The 19,706-nt window shown below is 41.1% G+C and overlaps 1 protein-coding gene across 12 annotated transcripts in view; it reads right to left on the bottom strand.

The window, feature by feature from the left end:
- NRXN3 (neurexin 3) overlaps positions 1-19,706 on the bottom strand; it is a 1,701,263-nt gene that overhangs the window by 575,902 nt on the left and 1,105,655 nt on the right. For 4 of the 12 annotated variants that reach the window (XM_033415656.2, XM_004262295.4, XM_004262294.3 and 1 more), the window contains exon 1: positions 3,858-4,104. The exons of the other annotated variants lie outside the window; for them this stretch is intronic. In XM_033415656.2, coding sequence (XP_033271547.1) covers positions 3,858-4,104 — 247 coding nt within the window. Of the gene's footprint in view, positions 1-3,857; positions 4,105-19,706 lie in introns of those variants that run through there. 12 annotated transcript variants of the gene reach the window in all.

Raw genomic sequence — 19,706 nt, 5'->3', positions numbered from 1 at the left:
CCCACCTATACACACACACACACACACACACACACACACACACACACACACACACAGGTTTCTGAGCAAGAGACTTTCCTCTAAATACATTGTGGTATATTCCCTTGTAAAATTGAGTTTTAAGTTTTCAACTAGGTACCCTCAAATGCCTACAGAGACAGGAAGGTCTGCTATTTTATGGAAAATAAAATATAAGGAACATACTAAACCTAGGCTCTGTAGAGAAAACTTTTTCTAAACTATAAGTATTAAAATATTTTTAAGTAGATGTGCATTGGATTTCTTACAGGTGGGAGAGAGGAAAGCAAATATACAAAACTCTCCTATGAAACTGAAGGTTGGTAAACAAATGTATTTTAGTATTTATATGTCCCATACCACTAAATTATCCAGGAGTTTCAATAAGCATGATATATAGGTATGAAAATAAAGTTGAGGACGAAAACTACCTGTAGAGTTATTCTGAATAACAGAACAATGTGAATCTGCATTTCACAAGGGATATTCAGATTTTATATTAATTAATTTGGTTGGGTATCTGGATCCTCGTCCCATCCCTCAAATTTAAAAAATTTTTAGAAGCACTTATCTTTCATAGATGATCCAAATACTTCTGAAATGATCCCGTGCTGAACAATACAATGTCTTATTTAGTTTTCTATCCTTAGCAGGTTACACACAGCCTGGCACATAGTAAATACCCAGTAAATGTTAGTTCAATTGAAGAGAGCATGAAAGAAAACAGGGAGCCTGAAGGAGGGGACTGAGCAATGGGGAAAAGCTTACTAGACTCCAGTTGAGAAGAGAGTTAATTGTATCCGAAGACACAACCTTAACCTGAGACTATTGTGGATATCCCGGGCAGGTGTGGCCTTAGTCTCCCCAACTTATAAAGGAGCTCAGCCTGCTCTAGGATCAAGATTTTAGGCAAATCTATACATAATCAATGTTTTAAAGATCAGAACCAAGTATGGGTAGAAGAACAGCTGTTTGGAGAATTTCTCTTTCTTCCATCTGTTTTAGTGTGAGTCTCACTATAGGGCAGGATGTTTTAGAAGGAGGGGTGGCAAAAACTCATTAACGGGCAGCTCTGAGGACCTCTGGCTTCTCAGGAAATGTGCAAAGTGAACAACGGTAGAAAAAACAAGCAAAGGAAAAAATCCCTCTTGAGTCCAGAGAAGGTTCTTGAACTCAAGGCTCTACTTTTCATTTTATACCAGAATGAAGGGCATTTACTTCCTCACAGACAGTGCAGACTGCTCCTTGTAACTCTGGAATAGGGTTGGCAGAAAACTATTAGTAACAACCATTAGTCTCATGGTGCTATGCCTCCTACCACCTCCATCTAAAAGATTTTTTAAAACAATTGCTGTTAGCTAAGCCTTTGTCTTGGACTAGGGGAAAGCAAGTGTACTCTAAGTAAGAATTAGGGGAGCATTAACGGAGCACCGAGGGGTCTCCTGGTCCTTTCAGGGAGAAAAGGGCACGGCTTAGATAAGGGATGGAAGCCAGAGTTTGGGGTATCTTGTTGCTTGCTGCTTCTCTTGATTTCAAGCTCAAAAACATTAATTAAATATGCAAGGAGCCTGCTTAATATAGATGCATTCAGTCTGCAAGCCCAGATCAGTGGGATGGGACTTCAGGATTGAAAGAAGATACTGAAAAGTTGATTTCGTGAGCTTTCTTGTCTCAGTCATGCCAGATCCTGAAGTTCACTGCATTCTCAGCTCTGTGCATCTAAGGGCCTTTTCTAGGGTCTCTGGTCATTTACTTACTTTGTTCTCCTTTTCCATCGTACTGAATCTTATCAGATGTAGGTTAATGTGAAAGAAGATGGAACCAGTTAAGAAGATTTAGAGGCTACTGAGCAACTGATCAATGAAGACATGAATAGAGAAGAGCTGTTTTTAACCTGTGCTGGCTCAACCCCTTTTGCCCCTTTAGCTGAGAGAGAGAGAGAGAGAGAGAGAGAGAGAGAGAAACTGAGAGAGAGAGAGAGAGAGAGAGAGAGAGAGAGAGAGAAACTGAGAGAGAGAGAGAGAGAGAGAGAGAGAGAGAGAGAGAGAGAGAGAGAGCAAGTGCCAGAGAGAAAGAAAGAGATTGACAGACCAAGGAATCCCCGGTAAGTATTGCAAATTCCATCACTTAAGTAGTAGCTGCTCTTAACTGTTTACATCCTGAACGGAAAACATGGAGACCTTGCCAGCCTATAACCTCTAACTAATACATAATCTTCGTCTCCCTGCTGATTATTTACACTAATTAGCAAAATTTAGCTAATGATCGCTGAGCGTTTCTGTGTTTAATTACGGCTATTAGGAATAGTCTGTCTGGCTTCATCTCCCATCCCTTCTTTTTTCTTTCCCAATCGTTACAATCCCACCCCCACTCCTCCTTAGGAGCTAACAGTTTCTACTTCCATGAAATTGCTTTTGCATTTTTGGTGGTTGTGGTTCTTTCCTCTCCTAGGGTGGTTTTTTTTTTTTTTTTTTTTTTGAAAGCTTACACCCGACCTAGCAGGAGTCACAGAAAACAGCAACCAGATCGAGATCAAGCATTCCCTCCTCCCCACCACCCGCCTCCACCAACCTTACAAGCACTGAGCTGCTTGACAACTCCATCAAATAAGATGTAAAGAGACAGAAAGAGCCAGAGTACGTGCTGGCATTTTCTCAATATGCTTCCACTTAACACTACAGAGAGCACAGAGCAGAAACCCAGGGCTAGGAGGCAGTGGGAAGAACTGACATTCCGAATGCGGTCTGTATGTTACAGGCCTTCAAAATACAAGCTAGGGCAGGGGACCTCTAGTGTGGTTTGCTCTCGCTGCCCCCCAGAGGGCTGCTCCTGCAGTTGGGTTCTGTGATCCCCATTCTCCTCACCATCAGGGTGGAATGCATAGTAAATAAATAACGAAGCTCCCTTCTTTAGAACAGTTTACTACAGCAAGAGCCTACCTCGGTGGCAGACATCACCCTTTCTGACGCAGCCTGCTCAAAGCTGAATATAAATTTAAGAGCCATAGATCTCTTCCTTCAATCGCTATGCAAGGAGGGTCGTTTAGAGCAAAACACATTGTACTTATATTGTGTGAACAAGCCCACCCGTGCTACCTTTAATTGAAATAACATTTCCATAAATGGTGGAACTGAAGTGGCAGTAATTTACACTTGGTTAAATTATAAATGGACTTTGCCTTATCTTATACACTTGCTCCCCCCTGGGTAGTTAGCAATATTAGGTGTACGGTTTTCACGATAGCTGCTCTCTCCTTCTGACATGTGGACAAACGTAAAGCAGCCCAAATGAACAACAATGACCACTGGTTATTAAAGATTACACTCAGCTACTTTCCCCCACGCCCCTGACCTTAATCACACAGGCCACTTTAAAAGCAGTTCAATCAACTTTAGGCTGAAGACCTAAGGATTCCTGCTGTCTGCTATTTTCCCACGACTAGCTCTCAAACAAGATCAGAGAGAAGAAGGGTGAAAGCAAGGTGAATGAATGAATCCTCCGAAGTGCAGCACTGGGGACTTCTCTGACCAAGTTGTCTGCCATCATGGGGGGTGAAGGAGGCAGAAGGTTGCAAAGGGGAGAATGTGGTGCTTGTGAAGCTATGAATAAGGGAGCCAAGGAGAGGAGGACCCATTAGAGGATATGGGGAGACTGGGGCAGAAAACTCTAGCCTTTTAGGGAGAAACTGGACATTTTCTTCCCTCATGCACATGCGATGCTTTTCATTATTTTAAATTCAATTTTTAAAATTCTCTTCCCACCCTTAACATTACCTGAAAGGCAAGTGGGTTAAGGAATTGCTACGCCCCATTAAAAGGATAAAGAGCAGAGAGACCCACCGTGCCCTCCTCGAAGGGAAACAGGGGAGCGATAGATAGAAATAGGCACTGAGTGATGCTTGCTGCCATGGAAATGGTGCTCGTGCTGAGAGTGAGACCCCGGCGAGGAAGAAGAGGAGGAGGAGAAGGGTACATTAGAGGAACTCCACACGGAGCTGATGATACATCCCCAGAAGAGGGACCAGATCCCAAGCGTCCAGGCCGGCCGGCGAGGAGGGCTCCGTCTCGCGTGGATTCTCAGGTGCATGGTCAACACACTGGACCACCACAGATGGGCAGTTTGAATTCCAGCCAGTGAGCAATAATGAAGTTCATGATGCCCAGGGGCCCATCATAGCAGGAGGAAGACTTGGCCCAAATTTTGGGAAGAGGGAAGGAATAAGCGTTTTCAAGACAAGATGATGAAAAAAAACACAAAAAACAACAACAACTACTACTTAAAAAATAAAAGGATATAAGGCAAAAGCTCCCCTTTCCTGGAGCTGAAATTTAGGATGTCAAAGTCCACCCAGGTGTAGCAGCCCTCCTAGGGAGCCCCGGGATGCCACACATGTCAGGGGAGGCCAGGCGCAGCTCCTGATCTCTGGGCACCTCAGGCCGGATGACTGAACAGCACACTCCGGGAAGCCACACAGAGGAAAGGTGGAAACGAAGGAAGAGGAGGAGGCAGCAGGAGACCCAAGTAGGTTCAGGTTAGTTTATCCCAACATCCAAGCAGTTTGAACATTTTTTTTTTTTTTTTTCGTTTTCCACTCCCATGCGATGCAATGCAGAACTGCCAGGCAAAAGGGGGCTGCAGGTGGGAGACTTCTTCGCGGTTTCCTCGCAGTCTCGGTGTAAGGGCACGGAGGCTGTTAACCCTGCGCTTTCTGGAAGAGCTCCACGGAGCAGCCGCCTGCGTCCTGGGTTTCCCAACTGGATGAAAAACAGCAGCAGCAGCCGGAGGAAGAGAACAAGAAGGACCGGAGAGACAGAAGAAGAGGAGAAGGAACCCGGCGCGGAGCAGCCACCCAAACCAACGTGGCACGGGGCGCGGAGAGGTGGGTGGGCGAGCAGGGAAGGCGTGAGAGGAGGTGCCCGGTAGGCGGCAGCGGTGGCCAAGAGGGGGGCGGGCGCCTGCAAAGTGCACGGCACTGGGAGGTACAGGTGAAGTGAAGCGAGGAGTTGGGGAACCAAATTCACAAATGGGCAAGTCGTATGCAAATAGCGCACTCCTGAGAGCAAATCAGTGCCGCCCGAGCGCTCTGCCGAGGGACTGGCTGGCTCCGAGGAAGGAGGGGCCCGAGCGACCCGGAATCCCTGCCCTCCCCATTCAAGTACACGATGGCTCGCTCGCTCGCTCGCTCGTCTACACCCGCGCGAGCCTCCCGCACAGCCCCCCACCCTCCTCACGCTCCGCTCCTTTCCAGGGGAATGAGCACGCGCGCGCGTGTGTAAGGCGGGCAGACGGACCCTGCACCTTTGATCACCCTGTCCCTTCTCCTCTCCCAGGCGCAGTAAGCCAAACTCGGGCAACTGGGGAAGAAAAACTGAAGGCGGAAGCTAAGGCTAAGGTAGTCCCAAATAGAAATGAAAATAACCCCCGTGAGTAGCAGAAGCGCCGGGACGTCTGCACACGGCGGTGCCACAGATGCTCCCCCTGAGCTGGTGGTCAGCACCGCGTGGCCACTCTCCCGGGTGGGTGTGCCTCTCTGGGGGTTCAGATGCCCAGGGCCCACCCGAGGGGCGAATGGCGGGAACGCGTCTTGGTTCTCAAAGGGGAAGGCAGAGAGGTGGACCGGGAACTCCGGAGGGTGGGAGCTTTGATGGCTGGAGGCCCTTCCATCCCTGGTACACAGGATGCTTTTGGAATTCAGGACCCAGGGGTTAGCGCCTGTGCTGGCTGACCTGGTCAAAGAACTTCAGGAGAGGTGAGGGCTGCATCTGCTGGCCTGTCCTGGACTGGCCTTAGAGGTGCTGCCCCAGGTGGGTGAAGCCTTCGGGCCTCCAGGACTCTGGGCACTAAAGAGAGTGCGGCTTTTACATCCAGGCTGAACCTGCAGGGGAGAGCCGGAGTGGCAGGAAGAAGCTTGGCGCACCTGTTGTGGCCATCTGTCACTCCAGGAGAAAGCTGACCCAGGGCTCTGCCAAGGCACGGTAACGTTCCGGATGCGGAGGCCTCCATTCTACGCCCCCTCTCTCCCCCGCCCAACTTCTCCTAACTATGCTGTTCAGCAGGATACAGAAAGCCAACAGCCTCCTAGACTCTGGGGGCTTGCTGGCTCTGACTCCTTCCTTCCCACTCACCTTGCTTACAAAAGCACACTATATATATATTTGGGGGGGGGCAGGTGGAGATGGAGGAGATAGGTGAGGGAATAATTAGGGGGCATTCCTTTTTTGAAAAGGAGTTTATAGCACCTCTTATACTTCTGCTCTCACTAAACATTTCAACCCCGCTGACTGAGAATAAGGGATTAAGACAGTCCTATTTATTCTTGGGGCACCTCGAGGAGACACTGAAGAAGTTAGCATTACCTGTCTCTAACATAAAGATACCAAACCTATGAATGATTTGTCTTCAAGGTCAAATATCAAGTTCATTTCAGAATTTATGACGGTGACTTGGTACTTTGGTTATGAAATTGGTGTTCTCCTAAGGGTCCCCTGCTGCCCATGGTAGATGGTGCACGGTCATCCCACCTGTTCTGGCTCTCAGCTGTAAGGGTGATTAGATCCACAGCCTCCAGTGGAATAGCCCTCATGCATGATCTTTCATGCCTTTGGGTGGTGGCCCACAAACACGATGTTTTAAACTAGCAACATGTACCTAGGAACAGCACAATAAGAGAGAGGGGTGATTTATGGAGACTCGATATAAACCTGTTTCCTCCTCTGTAAAATGGGAATAATTCCTCCCTTTATGAGGTTCTTGGGAGTATTAAATGAGATAATGTATACACAGCATCTGGCACAGCACCAGACAGAGTGGCAGTACTTTTTGTCTAATAGAAAAATAAACTAAAGCTCCAAGAAGGTTAAGTACATGCTTAGGGTCTCAGGCTACTGTTAGGACAAAAGTGAGAAGAAAAAATATATTAATATCCTAAGCATCCTCCCTTAAGGCAGATGATAATTCCCATTCAAGGGACTTCCCTGGTGGTAAGAATCCTCCTGCCAAGGCAGGGGACACGGGTTCGATCCCTGGTCCAGGAAGATCCCACATACCGTGGAGCAACTAAGCCTGTGTGCCACAACGACTGAGCCTGCACGCTAGAGCCCACAAGCCACCACTACTGAAGCCCGTGTGCCACAACTACTGAAGCCGGCACACCTAGAGCCCAGGCTCCGCAACAAGAGAAGCCACCACAAGGAGAAGCGTGTGTACCGCAACAAAGAGTAGCCCCCGCTCGCTGCAGCTAGAGAAACCCTGCACGCAGCAACAAAGACCCAACGCAGCCAAAAATAAATGAAATTAAATCTTTAAAAAAAAAAAACATTCCCATTCAATCCAACCACTCCTTGATTTTGTCCTCCAGATGGAGCCCCACTGCACTTTGGACTTAGTCTAACTCTCTAACATGGCCTTAAAGAGACCTACATGAGCTGGCTTATACCTAATTCTCCAACTCCATCTTCTGCCAGATGACCCCTTCCAGTCTCCCAGACCCACTCTTTGCTCTTTGAATGTGCCAAGTTGTTTCCCAACTCAATGCCTTTATACTTGCTGTCCCCTCTTCTCTGGAACACTTTTCCCTAAGATTTTCATGTGATTGGTTCATTGTAGACGTCACCTCCTCAGAGGCCCTCTCTGGCCCTCATCTAAAGTTAGCCGCTACCACCCTGAAAGGCACTTTATCCCATTACCTTGTTCTATTTCCTTTGAAGCACTCTCCACTTTCTGAAATTATTTTCTTTATGACTGTTCATAGTCTATCTCCTTAAAAAGACTGTAAGTTCCCTGAAGGTTGAAACTTTGTCTTGGTCTCCCCTATATCTTCTGTGTGTGGAAGAGTGGGTAGCACATAGTAGAAGCTCAGTAAATATTTGCTGAATTAATGAATCCAGTGAATCAATTGGCAACCTCATACTCAGATTTTTATACAGCATTCATTCCACTGACATACTTAGCTGGCTTTAGTGACACTGATCCCCAGAGACACACATTTCCAGAGGTGATGAGTTGACCCCCCTCCACTTAACGTTTTTCTTCTTTTCTAAATTGGCACTGAGTGTTGGAGACTGTTTTTTTCTTTTCCTTCATCCCAAGGAAGGATGGGAAGCTTAGATGTACCTTCCAATCAATTATCTGCTAGGCAACAAAGTGAAAAATAAAGCCTTAATGCAGTACGGAATCTGGAAATGCTGCTGGTGCCTCACAGCTGGAACTATTCATTTTACCTGTCATGCTTATAATTATTTATTTATTTTTTGCAAAATGTCAAAAGAAGTATCTATGAATTCCAATAAGGCTGGAATTCCATTTGGGGACTGAGTTAAATACTGAGAAGACTTATCAGAGGACAAATGCAGGACTGGTTTATTTTACTTCTTAAACTTTAAAGAAATAATCCACAATTACCCTGATAAAATGAATGTACTCCAATTTAACACATTATTGAATTTTTTTTTCATTTGTTTTCTATCCCTCCTCTCGCTTCCTCTAGTCAACACATTCCTACTTAGATTTCTTTTCTAATTCCCATCATTCTCAGGTCTATTAGAGTTTATATTAGGCTGATATATTAAGTATTTTTTCTTAGGTTTTTAGCTCCAGAGATAACTCCTAGACACAGCCTGCATCTATAGTTCCAGCTGAAGGATTTGTCATCACCTGGACTACCACCAAAGCTCCCCTCTTTCCTCCTGAGTTGTCTTTTCTAGTGGGCCCTTTGAATGAGAACACTTAGGAATAAGCTCCAGGATAAAGATGAGAGTCTACTTTTAAGATAGAAAGGAAGAGAAATAGATTTAGAAACGTTATGCTCACCACAGATTTAAAGTTGAAAAGTATAAATAATTTCACAGGAACAACCACGCTTAGCTCCACTTAGATAAACCCCCATGGCATCCTAACCAGACTTTCTGGAACCTTAAGTTTCTGAATGGAATGCAGTTTCCAAAAAAAAGAAGCCTGTGGCTGGATTTGCCTAGTTAATAGCTTGGTTTCTCTATTGTTTCAATCTGCAGAATTTGGCATTATAGATTTCTTCCCCCTGTTTTAATCTCCCCGCTTCTCCCCTCCCCGAAAAAGACTGTCTCAAGATAAGGTACGAGAATCCTGACCCATCTGACACCCTCTGTCTTCCCTTGGTGGGTACCTCAGCTATAACGTAGTCTGGGGAATCTTCTGGCTCCTAAAATAAGCCTCACGATAGTACTTAATCGTGTCAGGCGCCAGGGATCTAATGTGGCGCTGCCCTGTCAGTCTCTCACAATACATTTTGTCTCTGCATGTGCCTTCTCTCACTTGCACAGACTCTGACTTTCCACTTCGCTGCTGGCAGGAGACACCCATCCGGTTGTTTGTCGCAAGTACAGCTAATCTGACTGCACAGACACAGAAAACACTGGAGCAGTCTGTGTCTGTGTGAGCCCTATACTCCAGTGAGGGCCCTTTTCTCCCCAAATATAAAGAGTAGAAATCCTTACTTTTTCTCTTGAAACAGAGTTCCAAAAAGTAAGTTTAGGGAGGAGGGAAAATAAAAACCAAAACGACTAAACTCTCATAATGTGAAATGAAATGAAAGTCCTGAAAAAATACAGGTGACTGTTAACGTGGCTATAAATATATCCAAGGGCTCCATAGAACAGCCGAACTTTGCTTTATTATATGTCAGTAGGTTGATTTATAGCCACATAATTCATCCTCCTGCTCATCTATTGAAGAAAGCCATCCTGCAAAAAGGCAGATTTTGACGATACTTTACATTTGGGAGTATAAAATAGAAGCTTTATCCTTTTAAGTATCACTCCTACATGTATTTGATTAAAAAAACGAAGACAATGGCATTGCTGTATAATTTTATAGTTTAGAGGATATATATGTGGCTTCTGTTCCTTTAACTTATCCTTCATATAAACATCCATAGTTGTTTTCTTATCCTCCTTGTGGCTGAAATGGGGATATCGGGAGTTTGGATGTTGAGAAAAATCACTCTAGGAAATTTTCCCAGTCTCTTGATCAAGGGCACTGGGATATCTGCTTTGTTAGAATCTCACACATTTCTTTAAGGAAAAGAAAAAAATATGAAATATTCCTGTGTAAACTTTAGCCAGCTTCGTTCGCAATCCAAGTGAAATTATTTTACCATGGAAACAAATGTTGCTTTTAGTCAAGGACAGGATTCAATTACTTCCTCATAGAGCGATTTGAACATTTAAACCCCTGTTAGTCTTCTCTAAGCTTACACCGGCTATCAGAGATCATGTAAATCTTTATCCAGTTTTAATGACTCAAACAATGTGAATGATGGTTCTATAATAACAGAAGTAATAATATCATTTGTATGCCTATAAAAAAATATCAAATCAAAAATTTCGAAGAGACTTTGAGAGCGCATACAGATTTCGATTTGGGGCTCTGGTGCTTGACTACCTAGGTTCAAATCCTGATTTTGCTTGTTAGCGGCTGTGAAAAATGTTGGCAAGGTCCTTAGCCCCTCTGTATCACAGCCTCTCCATCTGAAAAATGGGAATAATCATACTATCTATCCAAAAGGTTTGCTGTGAGGATTTAGAAAGGTATCATCTGTAAACTATGTATAAACAGTGCCTGGCACACAGTAAATGCTCAATAAATGTGAGTAATGAAAAGAACTGTCTTTTTCTCCAGAGGACTCCTTGAAATTTATCTCTGCTGATGGTTTTCTCTTCTTGTTGACAAATCTCAAGAGGACTGAATAAACAAAGAGCTCCCCTTGCAATTCCCAAACATAGAATGGAAAGCCACTCCCGCGTGTTAACCGACTCATTGGATTCTCTTTGCCCATATTTAGCAGAATGGGGAGCAGCTTAATCACATCCTTCTCACAAATATCCTTCAAGCCAACTCCAAAACAATAAAGCTCACCATGGCCCCAGAACCAGATAATATGGACTACCAGAACCCAGCCCTGTTTCATAGCTAATCATTTTCCAGCAGAGGGTGGAACTCACACCATCTCAGTCTGCTTTGGGATCTGGAAGGGCTCTCTGGCTACTTCTCTTTCCCATCTCTTTATTTTCTCACCCTCTTTTCTTAAATAAACAATATATTCCAATTATTTAGCCTTCCCCCTAAAAAGCATGGCTTCTAAATCTTTTAATAATTTCCACTGGATTTATTTGGTATTTCATTAGAATTCAATAATTTTTTTTAAAGTTACTGAGAATGTACCTCTGAACTAGGTTCTACTTAGTATAGAAAGAAACAATTATTTTGCTGCATCAATTGATCTATTTCATGAACATTACATTTATGCTAACCATGGGCAAGGCACCAGGTGAAGTGGTGGACTTCCAGGGGACTCCGGCATGAAAAAGAAAAGATTTAAGGGCTTAAGAAGTTTATAATCTAGCAGGAAAAAGCCATCAAAAACAAATAAAACAAACCATAAATTCCATCCATATATTCAGCTTCCCAAATACAATGTGCTATTAGAATAAAGGTATAAACAAAGTATACAGAAGAATAGAGAATGGAATTAATCCACTGTAGCGAGAAAAAGGAGTATGAGGAGGGATTCATATACAAGGTGACAAGTGACCCTAATGTCGAAGGACTAGAGTTCAAAACCTCATCTACTACTTGGCCCTGTGACCTCGAGCAAGTTACTTTAAACTCACTGAGCCTATTTCCTCAATAGTATAAACATGAATAATTCAAAACTCACAGGATTGTTTTGAGGGTTAAATGAGAAGATACATTTGAAAATAATATTGTAAACGTTCAGTTTAACTGTTACCATGAATCTGGACTTAAAGAATTTCAAATAGGCAGAGGAGCAGAAATGTAAAGTAAGGAGATTATCAATGTGGGATGGAATCAGCCCCAGAGGGCTTCCCAGTGGAGGAAAACTTTAAGCTTAGCTTTCACTTGTCATTTAGATTTTGCTAAATCCTGAAAATCTCAATGGGGACTTTTTATTTCAAAAAAAAGAAGAAAGCACAGGTGTTCCATGGGATAAGGAAAGGCAACAAAAGGAAAGGAAAGGAAAGGAAGAGAAAGGAAGCACAGGAAGAAAAGGAAAGGGGGGAAGGGGAGGGAGGGGAGAGGAAAAGAAACTCACATGTTGGAAACTATGTTTTTTATCTCAAATGACAGGGTTCCCCTATTCAGAGGTGTCAAATAAATACCATATAAATAAAAAGTTAAATTGTAGCACAGCCAGGAGTTTTCCTTTGTTCAATTTCTTCCACACAGTTACTTGTCAGATACTAAAACACCCACTGGATCCAATTCATAAACTTTTAATTCTAGGAACATCATAGTTCAAGCATCCATCTCATTCAAGTGTCTATCTCACAACTCCATGAAGAGTATATATTCTAAGACAGAGGCACAGATTTAAAATAACTGGCCATTTTCATTTTCTCTTTGATATGATGTAGTCTTAAACCCACTTAACAGAGAAATCTTGGTGGGGGGATGGGGAATGAGATGAATGCTCCCCAAAAAGAAGGTACGAAGTGTTATCTAAGCAGTTCCAAAAATGTCTGCAAGGTGAGTAACAAGGGAATTTCTCAGTGGTACTAAGGATTTAGCCCTTTCCAAAACTGATGGTGAGGACAGGGGAATATTGAGATGTAAGTTTACATCATAGTAAGAGAAACAGGATGTTCTTAAAATAGATGAAACAGCATTTACGATAACAATATTTTGTCATTGATGATACCTATGTCTTCACAATCTACCATTTCCAATCTGAAAAAGCAGAATTCGTTGCTCTTTCCTATCTTCTGTTAACATTTGTCACATTCTGTTATTGTCAGTTGGGTTTATATCTGGGTCCCCTACATGATTTATAGACGCATCATGTAGGGAGCTGGGACCTCGTCCTAGAGTCAAACAGCTTAAGTTCTAGGGCCAGATAGCTTATGTTCAAATTCCTGCTCCATTATTTAATAGCTGTGTGACCTTGGGCAAGTTGCCTATCCTCTGAAAGCCTGTTTTCTCATCAGTCAAATGGAGATCACAATATTCCCTATCTCAAACTTAGCACAATAATACCAGGACAGTATAAGACATTCAACGAATGTTTGTGAAATAGTACAGACATACGTTTAATTACTATAGGAGAGAACATTTCGTAGATAGATAGATAGAGATACATACATACTTACATACATACATAGGATAGATATATCTCCAAAATATGCAAGCATCTCATTATAAGGAAGAACTTGTCAACATTTGGAGCCATTACAAAATTGGAAGGGATGCCTTGCAGGCAGTGGGCTCTCCATCACAGGAAATGTTCAAGCACTAGATGTCTTTTAGGGACACTGAAGTTGCTGTCTTGCAGTAAATGAGAGGATGGAGTACAGAACCTCTAAGTTTCTTTTCAAATTTATATATACTACCAATTAAAATTTCTTTTAAAATTTATATTTGCCCTTAACAACTGCATTTACTTAAATGTAATCTCTTGGCTTTATTTTCAGGCTTAAAACCAATTCCTTTGTGCTACAAAAATCATAGCACACTGGTGTTTATTAAAACCTCACACAATGAGGTGAGAAATTTTAGACTTCTGTAAAATGAATCTAGTACTGTTGCACTAAAACTTCATTTTTCATTATTGCATGCAGTACAAGTTGTCTTCAGACAAATTAACAATTTTATGTTTCTATTTTAAACACCAAAGATTACTGTGGGTTTTTTCTCCCCCCACTAGCAACACCTACACAGCTGCTGTTCCTGTGATCTAAGAGGACATTTTTCATTGGTGAAGAGCTCATTGCTATGGGAAAAGTACGCTGACTTGCTTGCCCTATTGTCCTTTATCTCCCAGCAGGGAATCCTGGTGGACTGAACGTAAATAAAACTGAATTCCCTTAAATAAAGACATGTGTCTTAAAAATCCTGAACAAAAAGCAAAACTACTCTTCTCTCTCTAACCAAGACAAGGCCATTCCTCCTCAATAACTGGTTTGGACAAGAAAAAGAAAGGTATTCAGAAGACACTTAACAAAGTTAAAGAAACTGAGATACTTAGAGAATGACTTGTTTAATAACACACACCATTTCAGTGTCAGAAGAAGCTGAAATATTCCTCTAGAATATTACTCTGTAGAGTGTGGCATGCATGGCTCCTAAAGCAATATCAACATAAAATAAGATAATAAGAAAAATAATTATCCAGTAAGAAGATTATCCACCATGAGAGACAGTTAATAGACACAAGAGTGGGAGAATAAGAAACCCAGGAATGTGAGATAACGGAACAATCTGAAAGAAATTGTTCCCCAAAATGGTTGAAATGACTAAATAAAGAAATTATAGAAACCATAGAGGAGAAAAAAAAAAAAGAATGTGATAATGGGCATACTTAAGAAAGAGCTAAAATCATTTGGAAATACAACACAGTTAATGAAATTTTTTTAAAAAGTCAGTAGATTGGGCTTCCCTGGTGGCGCAGTGCTTGAGAGTCATGCCTGCCGATGCAGGGGACACGGGTTTGTGCCCCGGTCCGGGAAGATCCCACATGCCGCGGAGCGGCTGGGCCCGTGAGCCGTGGCCGCTGAGCCTGCGCGTCCGGAGCCTGTGCCCCGCAACGGGAGGGGCCACAACAGTGAGAGGCCCACGTACCGCAAAAAAAAAAAAAAAAAAAAAAAAAGTCAGTGGATCGATTATGTAAATGTATTCGAAGAGAGAATTAATGAACTAGAAGAAAGAACTAAAGAAAGTTCCTAAAATGGAACACAGAGGGAAAAAGATTTAGATAATACAAAAGAGGTAAGAATTATGAAAAAACAAATGAAAAGTTCAACATACATCTATTAAGATTTCTAGAAAAAGAAAGTAGAGAAAATGGGGTAAAGGGTAATCAAAATGATAACAATTTGGAAATTTTTTTATATTTAAGGAATGTGAATTCTTATATTAAAGAATCCTAAGCAGGAAGAAAAAAAAAAAGAGAGAGAGAGAGAGAGAGAGAAATAGCCACACCTTGGTTCATCATCATGAAACCAAAAACACCAAAACTAAGATAAAAATCTTAAAATCAACATATAACTTTTAAGTAAAGCTCACAAGACAATGAATATAATAGTTTTGTGTTGAAAAAAAAATGCCTTTCAATCTAGATTTATTTAACTAGGCAGATCATGTAAGAGTGGAGGCAAACCTAAGACATTCTAAGATGAAGGAAGTTTGATTAAGCTTACCACTCACAGATGATCACCAGCATAACCACTAAAGGACATACTTCAGTACAGAGAAAATAATCCCAGAGAAAGGGCGTGACATTCAAAAGGAAGTGATGGGTAAAAGGAACTGGTATGATAGGTCTAAATTTAAGTAAGCATTGTGTAACTACCACTACCACCACTGTCAACAACTTGTTTGTGGTGGCTTCAAAACAAGAATAATAACCAACATTTTCTTAATGCTTATAAACTAGCTATTATTATTGTCCCTATTCTATAACTGGGGAAAGGAGGTACACATTGTCACTTGCCATAGCTAGTAGATGGTAGAGCCAGGATTTGAACCCAAGTCACCTATGTACTGAATCTATGGTCTAAATTAATTTACTCTTCCGTTGCTGAATGCTACGCAAGTAATGTATGCAAATTCCAACTCACATCTTAAGAGAACGACACTTGCTTTCTAAGTGCTTTCTATTTCCTCTTTGTCCCTTTTCTGCAATGCAGATGTGGAGATAAGCCAACTTCACCATGTGAATGAGGACATCATATCTGTTTTCTTTTGGTTGACATCTGCCAGATATATTAATTAGGACATTGATTTGTCAGTTTTTAACTGAGACCACATAACTATGTTTAAACAACATAGAAGGTTCCTTTATCTCACACAGAAAAGCTTAAACTGGTAAGTGGCCCAAGGCAGCATGACCGAGAAACAAGAAAAAAGTCACCTGTGTCTATGTATGACCTAGAGAAGCATAATTACCAAACCCTCAAATCAATATTCTAACAAATGCACTTGGCAAATGTTAACCAAAAGGAAACAGATTCAGAAATATTACTGGCAGACAAAATAGACATTATCACCAAAAATGTTATCATTGTGTCTTGAGAAAAACCATTAACCCAGGGGATATAACAGTCCTGAATCTGTATGTACCTAATAACATAGCCTAAAAATACATAAAACACATATTGATAGACTGAAAAAACTGACAAATCCATGATCAAAAACCCCACTAAAATGTATGTTCCATGGGGGTGGATATTTTTGTTTGATTACTGCTAATTTCCAGGACTTACAACAATGCTTAACCCATGTTAAGAGCTTAATAACTATTTATTGAATATAAATACTATATCCTTCTTGTTAAAACTTACAGAATAAGCTGGGAGAAAAAGGCTATAACTCTTTTAAAAAGCATAATTAGCAGACCAGAAATAAATGACATACCTACAACCCTGGATAAACAATTAGAGGGTCCCATCCTTTCAAAAACATGAGACATAATGCAAAAAGTAGTCATGTATTAGAATCATAAATAAATAATGAAGAATCAATAATTTTATTCCATATCTTCTGACCACAATGCAATAACAGTCAAAATCAATTACAAAAAAATCTGCAATATTTGTGACTGAACAAATTACATAAACTCTCATTTTATCAATAAAATGAGAAAAATTAGATAAATAAAAATGATAAATGAAAGGAGATAAATTCATGTGTGCTTAAAAATATTCTGTCCTTAATGATCACTTTCTGTATATAATGGACTAGTAGAGGGATGCTTTCAGAAAGAGACCTGAGATCAAATTCTTCTAATTTTCTCCTTTTTTAAAATAATAATGCTCATCACAAGTTATATAACATACATATCAAAATGCTTGCTCTGTAATGAAATAAAGCAAATTACATACAAATGGTTGTCTCAGAGTGCTAGCTATTAGATGATAGTTTATACATCCTTTGTGTTCTTTTGTGCAACACTTAAAGCCAAAAATATGTTTCGTATAAACAACTTTCAATTATATATATAAGAATTAAATGATGCCCAAAGTATTTGCATTAGATATTGATTCATATTACATACTGCCTGGGCAATTTATACTTTACAGACTAAAAATAGTTTGTGTTCACTATCTGAAAATGGAAAGGCCACCTAGGGTTGCATTTAATTAGCTGCTGATCCACAATATATTCTGTATTCAGATAACCTGTAGCTATTCATACAATTATTGGAGTCTTAGGAAATACAAATAAATAAATTACTGCCTGTGCTCCTGTCACAAATGACAGCCAAGCTCTTTATCTTGGAAGTTGCTCCCTTCCCTTGGTAGGTCTGAAGGAGTCCCCAGAACATTTACACCAATCTTGTTACTATTTTATGAATAGAGATGATGTTCATTTCCCGAGATTGCCAGTCTTTACTCCAAAATCCAAGAACCTGACAAAATCAATTATAATTTTAAAAACTACTGCTCAATCTGGAAACTAAATGCCATGCAAATGCATCTGACACCCTCTGATTTTTGATCCTCTCTAAGTGAAAATCCTGGAAACAATATTCCAAAAGAGAACTCTGATATGAGCAATATCATTGTTAAATAAGGTACACGGAGTTTATTTTTAAGCCATAAAAGAAAGACAAAGAAGACAAAAAGCATATATATATATATGAAACTTGGAGCTAGAGAAAATTGGAAGGCTTTTGAAAAGTTATACCAGAAAAAAAGACCACATTTTTGTCCCCTGAAACCAAGTTTTAATGAAGAAGGGACTCTATTATGTATGATTTCCAATGGTTTTAATATGGTGTGGCTGAGAGATGTATTTGTCATGCTGCTTTAGAAATGGAAATAGCTGGATTTTAATTCTTTGCTCTAACATTAATTTCCAGACATTAAGCAACTCAATCATAGGCTATCTCTCATATGGATTATGAGTTTTTTTAAATTTAAATGTGGCAGGGGGCGTGGGATGAATTGGGAGATTGGGATTGACATATGTACACTCATATGTATAAAATAGACAACTAAAAGAACCTGTTGTATCAAAAATAAATAAATAAAATAAAATTCAAGAATTACAAAAAATAAATAAAATTTAAATCTGTATAATAGAAACGGAGGCTAACAAGTACACAGCTTTGGGTTAATACCTACTGTTTATTTCCCCTGCTGTACCTCTCCCCTGCGGCCTTGCTTGGCCAACAACCCCCTTGTTAATTTCAGGCAAATGAATGCAGAAGACGAAGCGTTTGCTGTGGATTTTCTAGGAATCAAGAAGAAGATTCACAGGGGAGTGATGGTATGAGAGGCAGAAGTCTTCAGTGCCGTATATCTTAGCCCAATTCAGGGAGAGTGAGCCACTTCATCCAAGGGAGTGTGTCTGTGCCGCAGTAAAGGATCACAGAGGGAGTCATGGTGCTTGACAGGCGCAACTTCCTAAAATGCGTACCTTGTTGGTACTGAGAAGATGAACACAGAAAGGCGGGTGCATCCGAAAAGAGGACAAAAGGACAGTGTGCTCTTGGGTGGTACTGAATATTCTTCGAGGGTCTGTAACACCACTAACAGGTTTGACTTGTTGCTAAATAAATTAAAGTGTCACAGAGTCATGGTGAAGCTTTAGGAATAACAACATCCAGCACATTTTTTAACCCTCTTCTCTTTCAAAGTCTCTTCCTGAGCTCCTGCTGGGACTAGGGGAGTTAGGGGTGGGTGTACAATGGCTGTTGCTTTGGGAGTTACTCAGCGGATGGTGGTTACTAAATGTGATGCTGGGGGAGCGATAATAAATTTTAAAAACTACAAGAAACTCTTGGCCTTTTCTCCTCAGCCCCCACTCTCCCACTACAGTGAAAAGAAAATCGGGACTAGCAGAAATAGCCACCCCCAGCTGCCCCACCCCCAGTTACCAGATGTGGAAGACACTTCTGGTTGCTTGATTTACGTCATAGGAAGATGATTTCATGCATGGCCCAAAGAAAAACAAAAAATATTTATGGCTTATTATAATTTCTTCTCCCCCAACTCATTCTCTTCCCCAGTACGTACAACCCTTGACCAGGGCTCTTGATGACCAATTCCAAACAAAGTTAATTTATTTCTACGTACTAAGTTTTTAAATAGTTTTTTTGTTTTGTTTTGTTTTTGTTCGTTTTTACTACTAAAAACAAACAAACCAAAACAAAAAACCTCCGTGAAAGTGTTCCTTCTAATAATAGTAGCATAAAGATTTTGGTTATCAATTATACATCCCCATTGCAGAAAGCAGCATAGTTTATTCTAATGTTTGATAGATCTATTTGTGTCTTTTCTGACGTGGAGGAGATTTGAAAGATGCTTTGATTCACCTAGCTGTTAACTATTACTCTCTGCAATGCATTTACCAAGTTGGGGTTTGGTATAGACTGAATTTTGTTTCCCTAAAATTCATATGTTGAAACTCTAACCCCTAAATGTGGCTGTTTTTGGAGAAAGGATCCTTAAAGAGATACTTAAAATTAAATGATGTCATAAAGGTGGGAACCTGATCCAATAGGATACATGTCCTTAGAAGAAGCAGCAGCAACACCAAGAGTATGCAGGCATGGAGACAAGGGCCATGTGAAGACCAGGGAGAAAGTGGCTATCTGCAAGTCAAGGAGAGAAGAAGCCTCAGGAGAAACTTCACCTACTGGCACCTGGATCTTGGATTTCCAGTTCCAGAACTATGAGGAAGTACACTTCTGT

This window comes from Orcinus orca, chromosome 2 (genome assembly GCF_937001465.1).
Source record: "Orcinus orca chromosome 2, mOrcOrc1.1, whole genome shotgun sequence".
Taxonomy (NCBI): domain Eukaryota; kingdom Metazoa; phylum Chordata; class Mammalia; order Artiodactyla; family Delphinidae; genus Orcinus; species Orcinus orca.
Note: the sequence above shows the minus strand (reverse complement) of the source record. Positions and strands in the feature narration are given on the sequence as shown.